The 19,202-nt window shown below is 38.8% G+C and overlaps 1 protein-coding gene across 1 annotated transcript in view; it reads right to left on the reverse strand.

Moving 5' to 3' along the window:
- Positions 1-19,202, reverse strand: part of grin2aa (glutamate receptor, ionotropic, N-methyl D-aspartate 2A, a) — a 143,233-nt gene that overhangs the window by 49,270 nt on the left and 74,761 nt on the right. The window contains exons 3-4 of the mRNA XM_086061170.1: positions 5,702-5,868; positions 1,803-2,231 (exon numbers count right to left, since the gene is read on the reverse strand). Coding sequence (XP_085917296.1) covers positions 1,803-2,231; positions 5,702-5,868 — 596 coding nt within the window. The remainder of the gene's footprint in view (positions 1-1,802; positions 2,232-5,701; positions 5,869-19,202) is intronic.

Consider the following 19,202-nt stretch of genomic DNA (forward strand, 5'->3'; position numbering starts at 1 on the left):
AAGTTACTGTATTATACTGTACTACTATTTTTTAATGTGTTAATGTTTAAAATAGATTGTTAAAAAAAAACAGGCAATCACTCCAACTGCCTTGCAATGAAACCTATTTTTTTCTTTCAGCTGCATCATATCAGACATTGCGTGGCCAGATAACATCCTGTAATACCGTATCTAAATATAGCTATAAGACATTGCGGATACTAAATGGTGTTTATTTGTCAGTTATTTTAATCGGGAGGAACTTATACACGGAATTTGGTTTATGCTGTTTGTCCGGTTTGATAGCGTCACAGCAAAATGGGTTTATTTGGCATTAAGGCTGGACATTAATTTGCCTTTAAAATTACATACAGAGAAAAAATTGAAAACAAACAAAGGTCTCTGAATTAATGCCAAACATGAGACAGCTGGATCAGTTTGCTCACTTGGAGTGAGACAAAACAGCTGTTGACAGACAGGTGCATGAGTGGGTGTGTTTGTGTAGAGCGATGACGTAAAAGTCAGTTTACGGCTATTATACATGAACACCGATCAGGAGAATTACTCAAATCTGCACTTTGGCCGGAGTTTTATTAAACCATCATTTTTAAAACCTGATGTGGCTCGCATTTCCAACAATGGTTCAGAAGACCGGATGGTGATAGGCATTCCAGCCAAATAAAAAACTCCACCCTCTAGTCAAACACACATACTGTATGAGAACTAAGGATGAGCGAGTATCAATACCAAGCCTTATTTCAACATATCGGTACTTGCAACTGTGGCTGAGTATTGGCTGCCCTCTTGTGCTCATTTTAAATAAATTAATTGCCATTAATTTCATGACATTTTAAAGAAAAATGCTATGGCTATCTGTGTTTAAAATTATCTGTCATTGTTTTGTTTGGAATTCTTTTGTATCAAAAGACTACTAGACTAGTGGTATCGCTACTTGGTATCGGACTACTCAAGCGTTGCGTATTTCTACTGGTATCAGTCTGAAAAAAGTTATATTGACCAGCCCTAATGACAACATTCTCAAGGAGAACAGAGGAGACGCACACACTCGCCAACCAGACTAACTCTAGGTTCCAAATGTCAAGCCACACCAATGTGTGACTTATGGCTTTAATACACTTCATAACAATTGTTGATATCTTTACTTATTTATTTATTTTGCTATATTTTTACTAGACTTACTTAAAAAAAATACTGTACAGTTCTATTTTTTTTTTAGCAGACTGGCATTCAAATCCTTTCAAGGGGAAAACACATTTGATATGGGAGTACATTGAGTTACAAGTTCAATCACGGAACAAGTTAAACTAATAAATCAAGGTACCCCTGGATATGAATTTAAAATCTTCTTTGTGATGGCATGCAGAGAAATATCGTTAGCTGGCTGAAAAGTCAATAAAAGAAATGGAAAGAACTGAAGCCGGGCTAATATATCAACAGTATCTAATAGCAATCCACAGCTATCATGTCTCAAGGGGGATCTACAAGACAAGACATCCAAGACATCCAGTGCACTTTGTAAATACCAAAACATTCCAACAATGTCATCATCGTTGCTACATTATTAGTCTTCTGTCAGTGATTCACTTGTCCCAAACAATTTGATGTTACACACTAAAAGGTGAGGCACAATAATGTGTTCAGAGTGCACATATTGAGGACGTTTTTAATGTAGAAAGAAGGACCCCAAGCTAGAGAAACTCATGGATTGTGTATGTGTTGCAATAGAAACCAAATCAACCTCCTTTTGTGTATGAATGTGTTTTGTTGACACGGCCAAATATGCTTGTTAGAGCTTCACTTACTTGTGTAGTGCGCTAGGTGGCAGCTTGCTCGTCTTTTCCATCTGGCCGTAGCAGGACGTCCGAGCTTCGGGGATGTCGCCGTACTCATCCAACATGGCTGCCGCTGCTGACGTTATGATCCCCAAACCATCCCGCACGCGCGCCTCCAACGGATAATCCCAGTCATCATAGGAGACCGAAATCATTCCCGATGGGAACTCTTCAGGTGTTATTTCCGGGTTGCCGGTGGTCAGAGACGGTACGATCCAGATGTAACCGAAGCCCGTGAGGCCTAGAGAGCGAGCCTCCTCCAGGATGTAGACAGCCTCGTCCTTGGAGCAGTAGAGGAGAACTACCGGTGACTGGACCTTCTTCAACATGATCTGAGACCGGCTGTCTTCCTCCACTGCATCCAGAGTGATGATATTCTGCAGGTCCCAGCCAACAAAACTGCAAAGTGCATAAGCATTGAAAGATTAATTCTGACATACTTTTAATTATTTCCATTCATTATTATTTTCTTTTACAGTAATAATAATAATAATATTATTATTATTATTGTGGTTTTTTCCTGAATAAAGAACGACAGAAGGTTACAGCCTATGCAAATGAGAGTGAATTTGAAGATATCAAAGCAACACCACTCTTCAAGTCTCTATACCATCGTTCCTTGTGCGCCATTGGGATAGAACAGATTTGGTTGAGATTGCGTTGCTCTTCAAAAACATCTTTCTGAAAATAGGGTACACCATCAGTCTACATAGATCAGATAACATCTCTTTTATAATCAATCTCTCTAGAAAGTTATCTGAAGTGAGAGGTAACAAGTGTTCATTAAAAGTCCCACTAAAAAAAAGAGCGGTAAGCTCATTTATCTTTCTTATCTCATGGCTGATCTTCTTTTTTTTTTTAATGTCCAAAGTGATAATATTCAGCACATCCCATAACACAAAGGGGAATTGCATCTGTGATGGATGGAAAAGGGCGCTACTGTTGAAATGAAAGACACAATCTGTAACAAATTGGTTGAAAGCTGTGGAATTAGAATTAGACAAATTTGACCCTAGAGCTACAAAATAACAATCAACGACAGCATAGCATCAAGACACTGTTATGCATTTGCAGCAAAGTTATTGGGTGAAGATTTTCAATTATTTTGTGGAAATGATTTATTGTTTTAGTGTATTTTAAATTCAAATTTGACTACTTTTCAGAAACATAAAAATCAAAACGACTGTCCGATTTACACACAAAACCCTGCAGTGACGGGAGAAAACATATTGCTTCAGAACATATAGACATTGAACAGCATATACATTACAAAGAAAAATGCTTTGTTTCATCATATTTTTTTCATGACATTCATCATTTCAGTAAACTCATGTATCATGTATCTTTAGCGATAACATCCCCCACCCTCACGGTCTGCAGTATCTAGGCTGCATTTCATGAAGGCTCCTGAGAGTACCATAACATCTGCCAGCTCAGCCTTGACTCACTGAGCTGACTGGCCCACTTTATTTTCACTTGAGATGATAGAGGTCCTTTGCTATTAAAGCTGTCTGCCCATGACCAAGCCCCAGTGAGCGGGTCGAACAGCAGCACGGGCTATCGACAGTTAATTATAGCCACTCATGCAAATTATTCTATAATTAATGTTTTGTTTTTATTTCAACATTAAGATCAACAATCAGAAGGAATATACATTTCCATTTCTATGCTAAATGGCATTGCAGGTGTACTCTCAGCAGACGATGGTTCGACTTTTCAGCACATACTGTGCTATTTTGTCACTTATCAAATTAAAATAATGACAACAAATGTTTTTCGTCCATCTATCCATTTGACCTCAAGTAATTGGTAGGCATGGTACGACAATAGTTACGTTGAGGATGATGATGACGGTTGTTGTTGCTATCGTCATCAAAAAGGAGCACTATTAACATAAACGGGCAAAACAAACCGCACAGTTTGGGTCAAGGCAGATTTAAGTAATTCACACACTACTAACCCTCACCATCATCTTGGAATTGCTGAAGCGTTTAATTGACTTGCAGCTAAATATTATGGGCTACTGCTATGTTAAGCATTTGACTACAGCATCAGTCGAAATGACCTAGAGGTGTGGAAGACAGCAAAGCTGCAGGAGTACTAAACCAAACTGTCATCCACATTAATTTCAAGAGTGCTGCTTAAATCCTCGTGGGCTGCTGTGTTTGAAACCAATATGAGGAGCGGAGATGAAACATCCAAGGCCAAACACTGAGTGCAGTAAGTCGCCAAGACAGTAAACAACCTGATTCACCGCAGGGACATCTGCTGTGATGATGGATGAGATTACAGTACAAAAACGGAGAAATTATTCTGGAAATAAGATGCTCGGAACTTTTTGGAAGAGGTAAATTGGGGACTATCTAATAAAGAGGAAGCGCTCATTTATGTTTTTTGACAGCTGTTTAATTTGTTTGTGAGAGCGATATATATCTTGCTGTATGAGAGTGATCTACTGGTTATGACAGATGTCAATGCGGCGTTCCTACATTATATTGTACGTAAAGCTCCATTATGCTGTAGGCACAAAGCCAGCATCAAAGATGTGATGCCGCTCTCCTCCGGCAGTTGTCTAATTTGCTGAACCTCCATGCGGTTATTAGCAGTCCTGCTTATGCAGTACGCAAATGCAATGCAGATGAGGCAATGGTTATGCTGATTGGGCGGAACAGTTTCATTTTGGTATCTGTGTAAAAACCTTTTGGGGCTTACTCTTTGGTCCTGTGCCTGCAACATACCAAAAACCTTGTTATTTTTTTCATCATATTGTTTTTTTCTATATATGTGTGTTTTATAACTAATTGGAGAAATAAATGATAATTGTCATTCACTTCCTGTAATTTTAAGGAAAAATACCACAGGGGTGGCGTGGCTCAGTGGTAGAGCGGTCCTCTCCCAACCCAGGGGTTGTGGGTTTGATCCCATGCCATTGTGACCAGGTTGAAAAATCCTTGAGCAAGATACTGAACCCCCAGTTGCTCCTGATACTGCGTCATCAGTAGGTGAGTTAGTAGTCGAATGTAAAGCACTTTGAGGGCCCTGTGAGGTTGACAAGTGGTGTATAAATGTAATACCATTTACATCTGCATTTATATTTTAGTTTATCAAGATCTAAAATTTGTTATGACTGTGTTTTGAGTTTGGTCATGAGGTCACTGAATTGTTATGGTCTTGTATTATGTTGTCCCTTATGATGATGCAGTTGCTGTGGGAGGCACTGGTCATTATTATTTTGTAGTTGCTATAAGTTGCTATGGTCCTTAAGATGATATTTTTTGATGATGTGTTAGCCGCTCTTAGTTTGTCTAGTCTTAGACAAATGTCCCTTATGATGAGAATATTGCCAGTTGTTATGCTATTAGTCACTCTTAGTTTGTCTAGGAACTCTTGTTTTGTCCTATAGGCTTTTATTCTGTCATATAGAATTGTGCATTGCTCTACCGAGAGTATGACACTTTTGTCATAATTTTGCCTAGCCTGTCCAAGGTTCTTTGTCAAGGTTTCTCCCTCAAGTGTTTTCTTCGAGGCCATATGAATCAAGCCCTACTTCCTACATTGACTATTTCACAAATCCTGTGTCTTGTCTGCGTTTGGTCCTTAGTCCGCACCTCACGTGACAAAATTGTTTATTTTGGGATAATGGGCTATTACAGTTTATCAATATCACACAGCTCTAAATTGGTAATTGTTGGCACTGTTTTAATTATTCAGAAATATCAAAATACAAATTAGAAACTGACAGCATCTTTTAGGTAGCATTACATGTTTGCTTTATGCATATTGGCGTAAGTTTTATACACTCATGTACACATTATGTGCAAATTATCTGTCCTATATATGCAATTAAGGCAAAACAAAATGGATTGTACCTGTTGTCTACAGTCGTTTTTAGAATGTTGATGAACTCCTGGTAGCCGGGGAATTTTGACGTAACTATTGAAAAGATGTGCCAGTCGTACTCCTCCATGATGTTCAGCATCAGCAGAGCCTCCTGCTGGATGGAAGCACCAAACTGGAAGAATGTTGACTTCACGTCCTGAAAACAGGCAGAAAAGACAGCAATAATAAGATTTTGTTGTTTAATGCAATAATACATGACTTCATCAACAATATTTTTTGACAATTCGAAAATAAATTTGGTTAACCATTAGAATAATCTTTGACAGAACAGATGGACTGTACACTCATACACACACACACACACACACACACAAAGACAATATAGAGTGTGCATGGCAATATAATGCACGAGTGAGGGGCTCTGAATAATTCAATTAAGCCCAAATTGGATTGAGGCAGTGCAGGCAGGCTGCAGAAGTCTCCTAGGCCGAATTGACGGGGAATCAGGGTTCCTTTCACGCTGACTCGCTCAAACACACTCCATTAAACTGGACTCTGGATTGTTTCTCCAGCTAATTTATTCAAACATGTGATTGGACAGCGCTGACAAGCACTAGTGCAGGTGAACAAATTAACTCCATTCAGGTCGGCAGATTCACACCAAACGACTCATTTGTGTGGGGACTATAAGACGAGGTGAAATGAGACAGAAATAATGAGAGAAGAGCATGTGGGAGGGCACTGTATGTAACCCTATCTTGACTTGTTAAATGCATAATTTAGTGTATGTGTCTATGTGTGTGTGTGTGTTGCATTAACATGAATTGTGCCCCAAATCGCATTTGCTTCCCTTGTGCAATTATGCCCTTTGAACTGTGTACTGTGTAGTCAATGTTAGCGTTAACTGTGCATCTTTTTTTTTGCCTCCCATATATCAAGACTCGTGTTTTTTCTCTGGTCCCATGTCTCTGTGTGCTTGTATGCTGAAAGGGTGGAGCGTGGTGGCATAGCAAGGAGGTCATGCTGTAAGACGTGTCACTTCCTGTTTTCGTCACAGTGGTAGTCAAGGCTCTCACACTTTGCAGCAATGTAGAGCTAGCTGTGACTAGCAGGGAGATTTCGTAATACGTATTGGCTGTATAGTATGCATTTATATTGCAATGTTTTGATCCTCTAACGTGGCTAAAAGAGGGTTACAGGCAGTTATAAATACCTTTTTACGTTCAGTAGGTGCTTTGTTTTTCTGTCCGTTATATGCTAAGTGCTAACTGCAATACACCAGTTACCAATGGACATTTTTCATGCAACAGTTGGTATTCATATTTTGATGTATAGCTCCACTTTGTGGCTAAGCAAAGACTGGTTGCACTGGAGGTGTCCTTGAGCAAAGCACCAAACCCCCAAACCTCCCTTAGGTTACTCTAACGAAATATCTTGCCCGCGCGTGTGAAATGGTTATTTGTGGTGTGATGTCATGTATACAGCATTAAAGTGAGTGAAAAGACTAATTGTCTTTGGAGATTCAAAAAATATATATAAATAAATAAATAATACATTATGGATTTCATTCATGTGGCATGCAAGTGGTATTTTTACTACGGGTGGGCGAGTACCAATATCAGGCTATGGTACCAGACCAATACGAAGCCTTATGTACATGTACATTTACAATTTCATGCCACCGTCTTGTCACAAGACTTGTGGCAAGACTCTTGTGGCTGTTTTATGAACAGGAAGTAGAAATTTAAATTCAAAATTGTCATTCATTTCATGCAATGCAAAAAAAGCTATAATACAAATACAATTGTGTTTTTATAAGCGTACTCTACGGTGAGAAAAAGGCTTAGTGCCCATTAGATCCAAAATACTGTGGCAATTGTTTTGATATTTTTCGGAGGCTGATGTGGACATGAGTAGAGATTTTGGTGACGATTCATAGATTTATTTTGTGTAATGAAGCAATGTTTACCTTTTGCACATTTACAGTGTGCTCATATTCCCACATTTGCGGCCCCTTCTTACCTTTTCCCTGATGTTTTTTTTTTTGTTTTAGTTTTTTTTTTTCTTGCCCTCTGAGGTTAACATCAGCAGGATGTTGTTAATATTTGTCAACTGTGGGTGTGTGAGACTCTTTTGTGATTAAGGTCTATATACACAAAATTGACTTGACTGGACTTGACGTGGCAACTGTATATACTTTAGGTCTTTCTTGAAAACTATCTGTCATTGTTTTTGGGGGAAATTCTATCTATCAAAAGCACAAGTGGTATCAGTTCATGGTGTCTGTATCCGTGACTACTCAAACGTTGAGTACTCATAGCGGTCTAAAAAAAAAAAAAGTGGTATCAATCATTCCTAATGTTTATATTATTATTATTTATAAGTAACAAGGGCACACAGCACGAGAAGTTAAAACAGACATGAGTTATAAATAGCACTTTGTAGTTCTCATGTCCTCTGCTGCCAATAGACTCAATCAATGTCTGTGCACACGTACACAAATGTGTGCACACACAAACATGACTGTTTGCAGGTTTGTAAGCCACACACTCACCCTACTAAGATATGTACTTGTCATATAAAGTAAAGGAATGTCTTAGGCTATATTGTACAGCTGCACCAGTGGCACAAACAGTGTGTTACATGCTGAGCTTTAAAGCCCGGGAGTGTCCACTGGAGGAGAGGCTCAGTGATGTGAAAGAAAAAAAGGGAAAAAAATCCTATGTGGCACATTGCTAAATATAACCAGACAGGGCTAGAAATAGCTGCAGCAAAACAATAGAGATGGAAATTTACGAGGGGTTGCAGGGGAGATTAAAATACAAAATGGGCAATGTGCATTTGAGTCAACACAGCCAAAGAATACAAAACAACATGATGTTTAAATGATTACAAAAAAAAAAGAAATCGATATTTCCCATATGGATGATGCATACAGCAGTTTGTATTTTCATGTAAAATTACCATATGCATAATGTGTATCAACAATATCCAAAATCATCCATGTCAGGTTAATTAGAGGTTCTAATTTGTACATAAGTGTGAATGTGAATGTCTGTGCCTGTTTAAAATACATGTGCACTGTGATTGGCTGCCGAAAATAAGATCAACAAACATGCACACACTTTAAATGCTTTTGGTGTAAACATCTAGACCACATAGTGTATTTAGTGAAAAAAATATATATGTTAGAACATTTGCAATTACATAAGTTTATAATACTGGTAATCATAAATGCATGGTTAATTAAGTCATAACACTTATTATGTATCCCATCTGGCACCATCCACTTGTTTGTTTGTTGTTTAAGTATACCATAATGTACCATCATGGTTGTTTAACAAAACAAATCAGGATACAATATGTGTATGTGTTCAAATGAAACAGTTATGGTCTTTTGAATGCTATTGAAAAAAAGAGATTCTATTTTTAGGCCATGCTGAGGTTTCAAGAACAGTTAAAACACACACACACAGCACACGCAGTTTGAACCCGGATGTATGAATCAAATGCATCATCAGATCACTGTTTCTGTACTTTTGGGTTGTCTCAGATATAATGCACGAATGCATGTAAAAATAGAAATAATAATAATATAGGATATGCACTCTTGATCACATAAAGACCCAGTTGCCTAATGGAACTAGACAAACATTACACTGAGGCAAATTAGTAAAGCTGGCCCATTAAAATAGTTGATGTTCAGTTGGTATAGCTCCTTAAAATAAAATACATGAGGCAAACGACTATATTCATATGCAGAATTTTACAAGGTACATTTTGTATGCTCGGCTACAAGCAAGCTATAATTAAACTCATGTGCTCATCAATAATAAAAAACAAACAAACATCCCATTATGGGTTAAACAATGAAATAGTGCTTTTTTTTTTCTGACGAATGATGATCCTTTACTGGCACTGTCTGATTATGCCATAATATTGTAATATATATATATATATAAAAAATATTTTACTTTTACAGAACGTTGTTAGCATAGCTAATGGCAACCAGAGAGAGAGTTTGACTGTTTCATACATTTGTCTAAAAGTGCTTACATAAAAATGTGTCACATTTGCTTTGCATTTCCCATTAAAACTTCAGCTAACATTTGTCATCCCAAGTAGAGCGCATTAATGCAAAATGTGCTTGAGTAGGATTGAAAATGTTGAATGTGTTTTGGAGACCAAACAAGCCAGTGGCCTCCGACTGTTACACAAACTTCACCCACATGCGTTATGTTGATCAAACGCGTGTGTGTGATGTCACAAGGCGAGTATTTTTGGCAGTAAATTTCTATGGCTAAAGCACACTCAGAGAGTAGGAAACTTATTCACTATATATACACTAACTTAAATGTATAGCACAGGGGCAGCATTGTATCTTGATTTGTGTGTGTGTGTGTGTGTGTGTGTGTGTGTGTTTGTTACTGCTGTGGTTTCTCTGTCAGGACTTTTTAACAAGCAGCCAAGACCCCCACGGGGAAACACTGACAAAATAACATCATCCTCTCTCTCCCTTCCTGCCTCTATCTTTGTCTCCTACTCTAATAAGTCCAATATCTTCCTCCCAGTGTCTTCCTTTAGTTTCGTTAACTCACTGTCCAGAAGGCCTGTTGTTGTTTTTTGTGTGTCCACACTTCCCACAACATGCACTCTTTTGGGAATCACCCTTACTCCTTTTAACAAGTTATTTTTTATGCACCTGTACTTGCACACTTTTCATATACACTTATTTTCCCACCCTACTGACACACCCTCCACATTTAATCTGGGAAAGAATGCATAAACACCAACAAAGTGTGATTAACTGGCAGCTGAGACTGGGTGGACATCTTGGAACTGCACCTTTCCTGAGATTTGTGAAAAAGATCATCTTGAAATTGAAAATACCTTATGTTACGGATTCATAGTCAGCCAGTCGGACATGTGGACCGCTCCAGCTGCACGTACACATTGAAGGAGACTGTGTTTAGTTTTTTTGTATGAAATAAATCCAATAAAGTGGATTTAATAGAATCCTGTGCTTATGTCTGAACGCATGTTTGGAAGTCCAATAATAATAATAATAATCCATCCATCCATTTTCTTAACCGCTTGTCCTCACAAGGGTCACGGAGGGCACTGGAGCCTATCCCAGCTGGCTTCGGGCAGTAGGCGGGGTACACCCTGAACTGGCTGCCAGCCAATCGCAGGGCACACAGAGACAAACAACCATCCACACTCACAATCACACCTATGGACAATTTGGAGTGTTCAATTAACCTGCCATGAATGTCTTTGGAATGTGGGAGGAAACCGGAGTACCCGGAGAAAACCCACGCAAGCACAGGGAGAACATGCAAACTCCACCCAGGAAGGCCGAAGCCCGGACTCGATCTCACGTCCTCTGCACTGGGAGGCGGACGTGCTAACCAGTCAGCCACCGTGCCGCCTAATAATAATAATAATAATAATAATAATAATAATAATAATAATAATAATAATAATAATAATAATAATAATAATAATAATAATAATAATAATAATAATAATAATAATAATAATAATAATAAAAGGTGGTGTACCAACCACTCTCTAGATCAGTTTCATACAGACTTTTTTTTGAGGAATCATCATTTTAACATTGACTGAATATGTAACTCATTAGGCTATTGATGAATGTGATTGGTTGTTATAGTGGAGTTCTGTGGATGTTTGTCTTCAACGAGTCTCTACTATCCACCCATCCATTTTCTTAACCTCACACAAGGGTCGCGGGAGTCTCTAATATCTTGAGTTAATCTTTTTTGTTTGCTTAAAAAACAACAACTCCGCAGGCTTGTCTTTCAATGTCAACTGGGAACATGTGTGAAGCAGAATCATTCCCGCAGTTGTAGGTGAGCGTTGTAAACAATCGGGGGCTGGGGGGATAAGTCTGCTCTTGCACTGATGTAAACTGCAAATAAATATCACAAGTAAAACACTGTAATCACTGAATCACAGTGCTTCTTTGATCAACTCAATAACACATGTTTTGTTCAGTCTCTGTGGAAGCACACGCTGTGTTTGGGGACCCTGCTCCACAGTCGATTGACATCAGTTGTTAACATAACAGTCAGGCATTGTGATTGGTGTGGCTGGAGAGCTGAGCATGAATATCAATATAGGTGCATGCCAATAAGTCACCATCATGATACTGCGGGGAAAAAAACTGAAAAAGGAAAAAACATACTAAGGACATACTAATGCTTATGGGAGAATCTGCTAAGTCAGAAGAGTGTGCACCTTTTCCCTCTTACACACATGGGAGATTATGGCCCTATTTTCGTAAGGGTAGATGAAATTTCCATTACATTAGTCACGACTTTAGTGCTTTCTAAGTACATCTGTATAGATAATGTACTTTGTCCCTGCTGTGTGAATAGAAGAAGCCACAATCGTATATGGTAACATTTATCTATTTGCAATGCAACGTTCCATGAACCAGGGACTATTCAGATAACTAACAAATGAAAATAGGGTGTTGCGCAATTGCTCAACATCAGTGGAGATCCATAAGGATGTCATGACACAGTTTATCAAAACATGATCCAAAGTAACTAAAGCAATTCCACGTTAATTTAAAGTAGTCACAGTTGGACGAGTGGTTAGCACGAATGCCTCTCAGTTCTGAGATTCAGATTTTGAATGTAATTTCTGACGTTCCTGTATGGAATTTTAACCCTTCCTCGCACGTTACAAAAGCTTGTTAAGTCACCGATACAGATATCGGACGTCAGAAGCCGGAAAGTGGCCGGTATGCGCCGACTGATTACGGTGTATACACCGCCATAATGACGACGTCGTTGGTAGAGCGTCTAGGGGGCATTTTTGGCAGATTCAACATGTTGAGTCGGCGTCGGATTGTCATGACATTTGATCATTTTGATTGGCTGCTTGCTAGCGAACTAGCGTACGGGGCAAGAACAGAAAGTGACAAAGACGGAAAAAACAGTCAGCGATGGAGAGGCTTTACCGGTCGTTTATTTTGCACTTTAGCACCCCTTGCATTTGGACGTATACTGTAGAAGATTGAGAAGATGAATTCATCACTATGGTTCAAGAGACGGGCATTGTATGACATTACCTTTAGGGGTATGTTGATAGACTGATGAAAGTCAAACTATGGTAAGACATGGAAACTCAAACTGGATATACCAGGTAGGGTTGACTTTTTTTTATTACATCATACTCTGTTAAGAGCCTGATGGTGTGCTTTGCATGGGAGCACATTGTGAGTGATAAAGATAGCGGTATGCCCCGCGAAAAAAATTCCGGTTGCCTTTGTCTAACAATGAGGAATATGGAGTATGGAATGCTATGGAGGAGTATTACTTGTCACATATGTGCAAAAGCGTCAGTGTCTGTCTGTTACAGTGTGTAGTTCCGTCAACGGTCAAGCCAACGTCGGATTGGTGTATTAAGCCCTTAATTCATTGGTTCAATGCCCAAACAGTAGGTGTGTATGTGGAATGTTATTTGCTTTCGTGTCCTGTTATTAACTGGTGAGGAGTCTGAGTCCAAAGGCCACCCTGCCTCTGGTCCTAAATCAAATAACATAAGCTCCAGCTCATCTTTTACCATGAACAGGATAAAGATGTAGAAAAGGGATGGATGGATGGATGGATGGATGGATGGATGGATGGATGGATGGATGGACGGACGGGCAGATGATTAATTATTCTCATCATTCCCCGGTCATCATTATGAAAATTGTCAAGTTGCCAGCAGCAGCAGCAGTAGCAGCAACCACCATAATTATTCTCTTCATCTTAGCTGTCTTAGCGCTCTTGCTCTCCTAATCTCATCCTCCAGCATCGCCTCCTTTTGCTTGCTGCTTCTTTCTTTAGTTTGGTGCCTTTATTTGAAGGTTTCTTGTCCTACTTTCCTTTTTGCTTTGTACCCAATTATCAATTCCTAGCTCCTGACTATCGCTCTCTACGGAAGTATTTCTCCTACTCAATCCTTCGGTTTTATTTAAAAGAATATATGAATTAAATGAATTAAATTAGCAAAACTGTAATCAAAATAAAACAGAAAATTAGATACAGTGATTTATTTATTTTTTGTTAATTGACAACTCTTCCCAACTGTTTTAATAATTTTGTATACTAACAGTTTAAATCCTATGGGCTCAATATACTTAAACTATGATCCTCAAAATGTTTCAAATTCTTACAAAATTAGCCTTTAACAGAAATAGCTGACAGATGATTATTTAAAAAAAAAAACTGAAGTGCAAGGAGGCTGGCATGTAGTACTATTAAATATTTATGAGGTATAATTTTATAATGTTTTTGACCAATCCACTGGAATCTTCTATCACACTTCTATAAATCTGATGTATAATTATTATTATTATTAGCAGTAACAGTAGTAGTAGTAGTAATAGTATTATCATTATTATCATTATTATTTCTTGTCATACTATCAGCTAGTGGTCAATGTTAGCTACTCCTCTGCTACAATGTGCGAGTAGTTGAGTTTGCAAATCGTTGGGAGGTTTGTTGCATAAAGTTGCTGAGCAGCCTTAATGTCAATGCGGTGATGCTTTCTTGAATACACAGCATACACATTGTCACTCACCCATTGCGAAGAGTCGAGAAGTTAAAAGCACAAATGTTTATGTGTTAACACTGCAGTGGTTGTTGACAGAGACTTACAGTCTTCACATGTACTACAAAAGATGTATTTATGTTGATGTGTGTGCCAGAAGGGTATGTTTCATGCTGAGTTATTTTCATTGCAACACACAACCTAATCTAAACTCACGCCGCATGGACTTGCTCTGGCAAGAAAACAAATCCAAACAAAATTGAATAAGAAAGACAGAAAAGGGCAATTTTTGACAATGGCAAAACCGACCTTAATGATATTATGAAGAAGACAAGAACATTGAAAATCAATAACATGCATTTTGTCATCATACCTGTATATGTTCCCATATCCAGTACATGAAAAGGCATATACTGTACATGATAAAATACATTCCATCTCCCATCTTATTACCGGCTGCTTCCACTTTGACATACAATCATGTGGGGTTAAATCAATAACACATAATTTGCTGATCGCAAAGATGCATCAGTCAGCTGTTATGGCCATCACTAACTATGCTGACAGTATCAGTGATTCACACACACTGACACAGAGAGACCTACTTTCAAGGGGACGACAGAGCTGGGTGGGGGTGGGTGCAATTGGGATGGATGAAACAAGTGGCAGGAAGATAGATGTGGGGAAAAAGCAAAGAGCCATGTCAGCCAGGGAGAGGATGGGGAACATCCAAGAGAAAAAAGAGACCAAGGGGGACGATGCATTGGCTGTGTCACAGATTATAGAGAACAGATATAGTTCAGCATGGCTGGAACTCACATTTGTTTTTGTTTTTTCACAGATAAGATGAAAAAATTGAGGTATTGCACCACTTCATTTGGTATTCTACACTTTTTTTTTATAACATTCACTTTAGAGACAAACAATTGAATGATCATTTATTTTATTGTGGTTGCAGTTTGCAATATTATATGAAGAACTAGCAATGGCCTTAATAATTCATTCTGGTATCAATCAAAGCACAGTAGCTGTAATACTCAGTCACAACCACTAGAGGCGCTAGTGATTCAGCTTCAAATAGTTTGCTGTTTGATGTCAGATTAGGATTTACATCTACAGTGTACTGTAAAACAAAACGAATACAAATAAAATAAAACGTTGCCCTCTGTCACTTTCACCAAGCAATTCCTTCTCATCAGTAAAGCACGGAAGATAAAGCATGACAGATTGATGATCAATTCGAAATTTGACCCAGTGAAAAAAGAAAAAGAAAAACTTTGCTATAGCACTACTCGCTCTGGTAAAATCTCTCCCCATCCAAATAAATGCTTCATCATTACCGTTGATACTGGAATGAGCAAAGACAAAAAGATTGAAAGTCAGCTGTTTTTTCGTATAGATCCATGCAGTAATGCAAGCGCACTGATTTTCCCTTACATTGACAAAGTGCACTGTAAGTGCTCTTCCCTGAACCCCATCATCATCTCTAAACTTTCCCATTTCCTGTTTGATTGAATGCCAGTGAGCCCTGCAGAGTAATTGGCTGCTTTCATTGGTCAAACAGAAGGACAGCACCCCCGGGAGGAGTCCATCAGACCGGATCTGTTAACAAAGTGCTCCATTTTACACACAAACAAAGTCTGGGCCAGCAGGGTACAATCGTAAATCGTGATTTACGCCAGCTCTTAAAGGGGAGATATCAGAATTATTATTATATCAGTGACAATGACTCTTTAGAAAAGACAGTTTTGGTTTAATAACCTTAAAAGGCCACATCGTTATTTCCTAAATGTAAATAACTTATACACCACTTTGTGTGCAATTCTGTGATTGGTGTTCAGTTATTGATTTCACAGGTGATGAACATTTAGCACTGATTGTTCTGCACTATGGCGTAGAGATAAAGAAGGGAAGCTTTATGAAACACACTCATAGAATCAATGCAACTCCGACAAGGACATACGTAATTGTAGGGAACATAGTGAAAGTGCAAACGGTCACAGAGTCGACAAGCAACTGTGACGGAAAACAAAAATGAGTCAGCGATGACGCTGGTTGGAGGCAAACAAACATCTTGGAGTATTGGGGTCGTCCTCACGCAGCCTTGCTGGAGGACTGAGGACAGTAATGTTATCTGACTTGAGTCGTGAGTGGACACAAGCATCTGTGGCTCTTTGCTCTTTCAACAGAGAGGGAGCGACTCAACTGGGTCAAAAACACAATTGTACAGCCAGGTTTGATTAACACAGCCTCTTTGGTGGGCCACCGACCATAATATTTGTGCAATGGAGCCGATAAACCACAACAAGTCCCCTCGATTTTTGTTCTGACAGTAAACGAAAGCCTTGAACATACAGACTGCAAGGGGTGACTAAGAGTAAATATTTACCATATTTCACACACTATAAGTCACACTTATTTTATGTCAGTGACTGATGACAAGAACCTCTTTAAATTTAACTTACTTGTATAGTGAAAAAAGCATGTCTAAATAAGAATTAAATACTGACACATCAGAGAGCTGAGCTCTGCTAAGCAGTAGCAATAAAAAATCAACAACAACAAAAAATCATTAACCATCTGGTTCTTCAGTTACAATTATATGTCTTTTATAAAGCGTAGCATTCCATCAAATTTGTGTTTGGACATGTGCGTATCTTAAATGTGGAAGCAACAAAGAAATACGGCACCTTGTATTTCTCAAGTTGAATGCTAACAAACTAAGTAAGGGTCAAAATCCAAATTTGCTAAAATTCCAACCATCTGCCTTCTCCAGCTCTCATTCCATACTCGAACTAGCATTCCTAGCTACCACACCGACATTGACCACGTAGGTCAGTAACAATATTCTTGTCATTAGCACTGCATTCCCAAACCAATATAGTAAGACCGGGCTTGGTTGAGTAACGGAATACATGCACCCCTGTTATGTAATTAGATTACCAAAAAAATGTAACTGTATTCCATTACAGTTACAGGAAAAAACATGTCATCAGATTACAGGTACGTTTATTAAAAATGGGGATTACTTTGAGGGATTACAATTTCTACGATGAGAGAGAGTGTAAAATAGGGTGAGAGAGAGACAGAGAGAAAGACAGAGCGAGAGATTGAGAGAAGGACAGCGCGAGAGAGTGCGCGTGCACATCTGCGCGAGTGGAACCGTTAAGAACAAACTGACTAGTCGTGTCCTCCACACGCGGGCAGTTTGAAAAAGCTTCACGGACAAGAGGAGGAAATGGCGACCGGTATTCACTGGAACTTACTCGGTACGAAAGTTTGAGCTAAGAGTCCAGCGGCATGCTACCCGCTGTAGCTTCTTGCTAGCTAGCCCGCTAGCCTACAACCATAATGTGAGTTACAGCTTCCAAACAAATCTTCCTCCCACCATTTCTCTATTTAAACATCATGCACAACATATACACGGCTACACTTCTAACTTCTAACCTGTATAGGGGTACAGCTATGGGTTATGCCCAGTCTGGAAACTCAATGAGTGAAGAGGCGAGAATTTTTTATTGAGTTAGACCCATCAAACCCCATGTCCAGCCCAGAGATACTCTGGCTAATATTGCACGTTACCTACAGAAAGAGTGGGGACAGAATCCCTCAAATTAGTTGGCAACTCATGTTTAGTTTGCGTCAATGATGCGAATCTCTGATTCGGATCACAGGTAGCCCAACTAAATGAGTCTGGTCCGGTGACCTCTTAATTGGTCTCATTCGGCTGTTGTTATTGTTATCGTTACTGTTGTTGTGATTGCAGTTGTTTCAGTTTATCAACTTTTTTTTTTTAATTGTTGACAATATCTCAATGTATTTTTGCAAATTTTAATTGTTGAGCCTTCCCTTGTTTGTTCACCTTCATCTCGAGAAATGCAAGGCATACGTCTTGATGGGGAATGATCCAAAATGTTAGGATTAGCAAACTGGATTATTGTACATTTCTATTTATAATGCTATATGATTCACCTGCAGAACATTCATTAATGAGTTGCAATGTAAAAACAAACAAACAATGAAAATGGTTACATTGTTAAGACTAATTGTAAGAAATTAATTATCTCTTAAATATTTCTTGTAACTGGAATGTCTTTGATGTTTTGAACACATGATATCACTCTGTTGGTTAGTATGTAAATCTTGACTAAAACCTGGGGTCACCTTTATCTCATAAAAAGCTGTGTTCCAAATACTATAAACACCACAGCAAAAAGTTAAATACGTTTAACATTTTGCCAGAAATGCTTTGACAAAATATGGACTTAAATATTTCCTCAGTTGTGCATGGCTTTATCAGCAAGGGAAGTGGAGCTGACCCACTTTAAAGCTCCTCTGTAGTTTCAAATCATCTTTAAAGAGGAAGAAAGCTGTGGCCAGGAATATAGCACACACATACATATGCGGATAAAGAAACAATTTACATCACCTAATGATGACAGCAATGACCCAATCCGAATGCACAAAAAAACATTCGCGGTCATGCTTAAAAGGGTTTGTTAGTTCTCTCATTTGATTTGGTATACTGTATTTTCAGTTGCAAAGCCCAATTCCTCCCTCATGCTAGGATCAGGATCTTTTATTTCTATCTGAACCCTCCTCTCTTGCTCTCTTTCGGGGTCTTTGTCGATAGGATCAGCACAATCAGCTGGGCCAGATATGAGATACGAGTGATTTGTACGGGAGCGTTCTACCCAGACCCTGTGGACTGCTGCAATATTAATGAACGTGCACACATATGCATACACGCGCATATACTGTAGATGCATGCACCTCACATCTGTGAAAACTAAAGGGGGGAGAAACAGTGAAATTGAGCAGGGCTGTGAAAACGCCTTAATTTGCTAATCAAAGACAATAGAGTCACATATTTATAGGCGCCTCATCCGAGGGGAAATCTCTCACTCTCTACTCCACTTTTAATTTCCCTGCTTGTGTGTGTGTCTGCATCATGTA

This window comes from Leptonotus elevatus, chromosome 1, assembly GCF_054856555.1.
Source record: "Leptonotus elevatus isolate MCC_2025b chromosome 1, RoL_Lele_1.0, whole genome shotgun sequence".
Taxonomy (NCBI): Eukaryota; Metazoa; Chordata; class Actinopteri; order Syngnathiformes; family Syngnathidae; genus Leptonotus; species Leptonotus elevatus.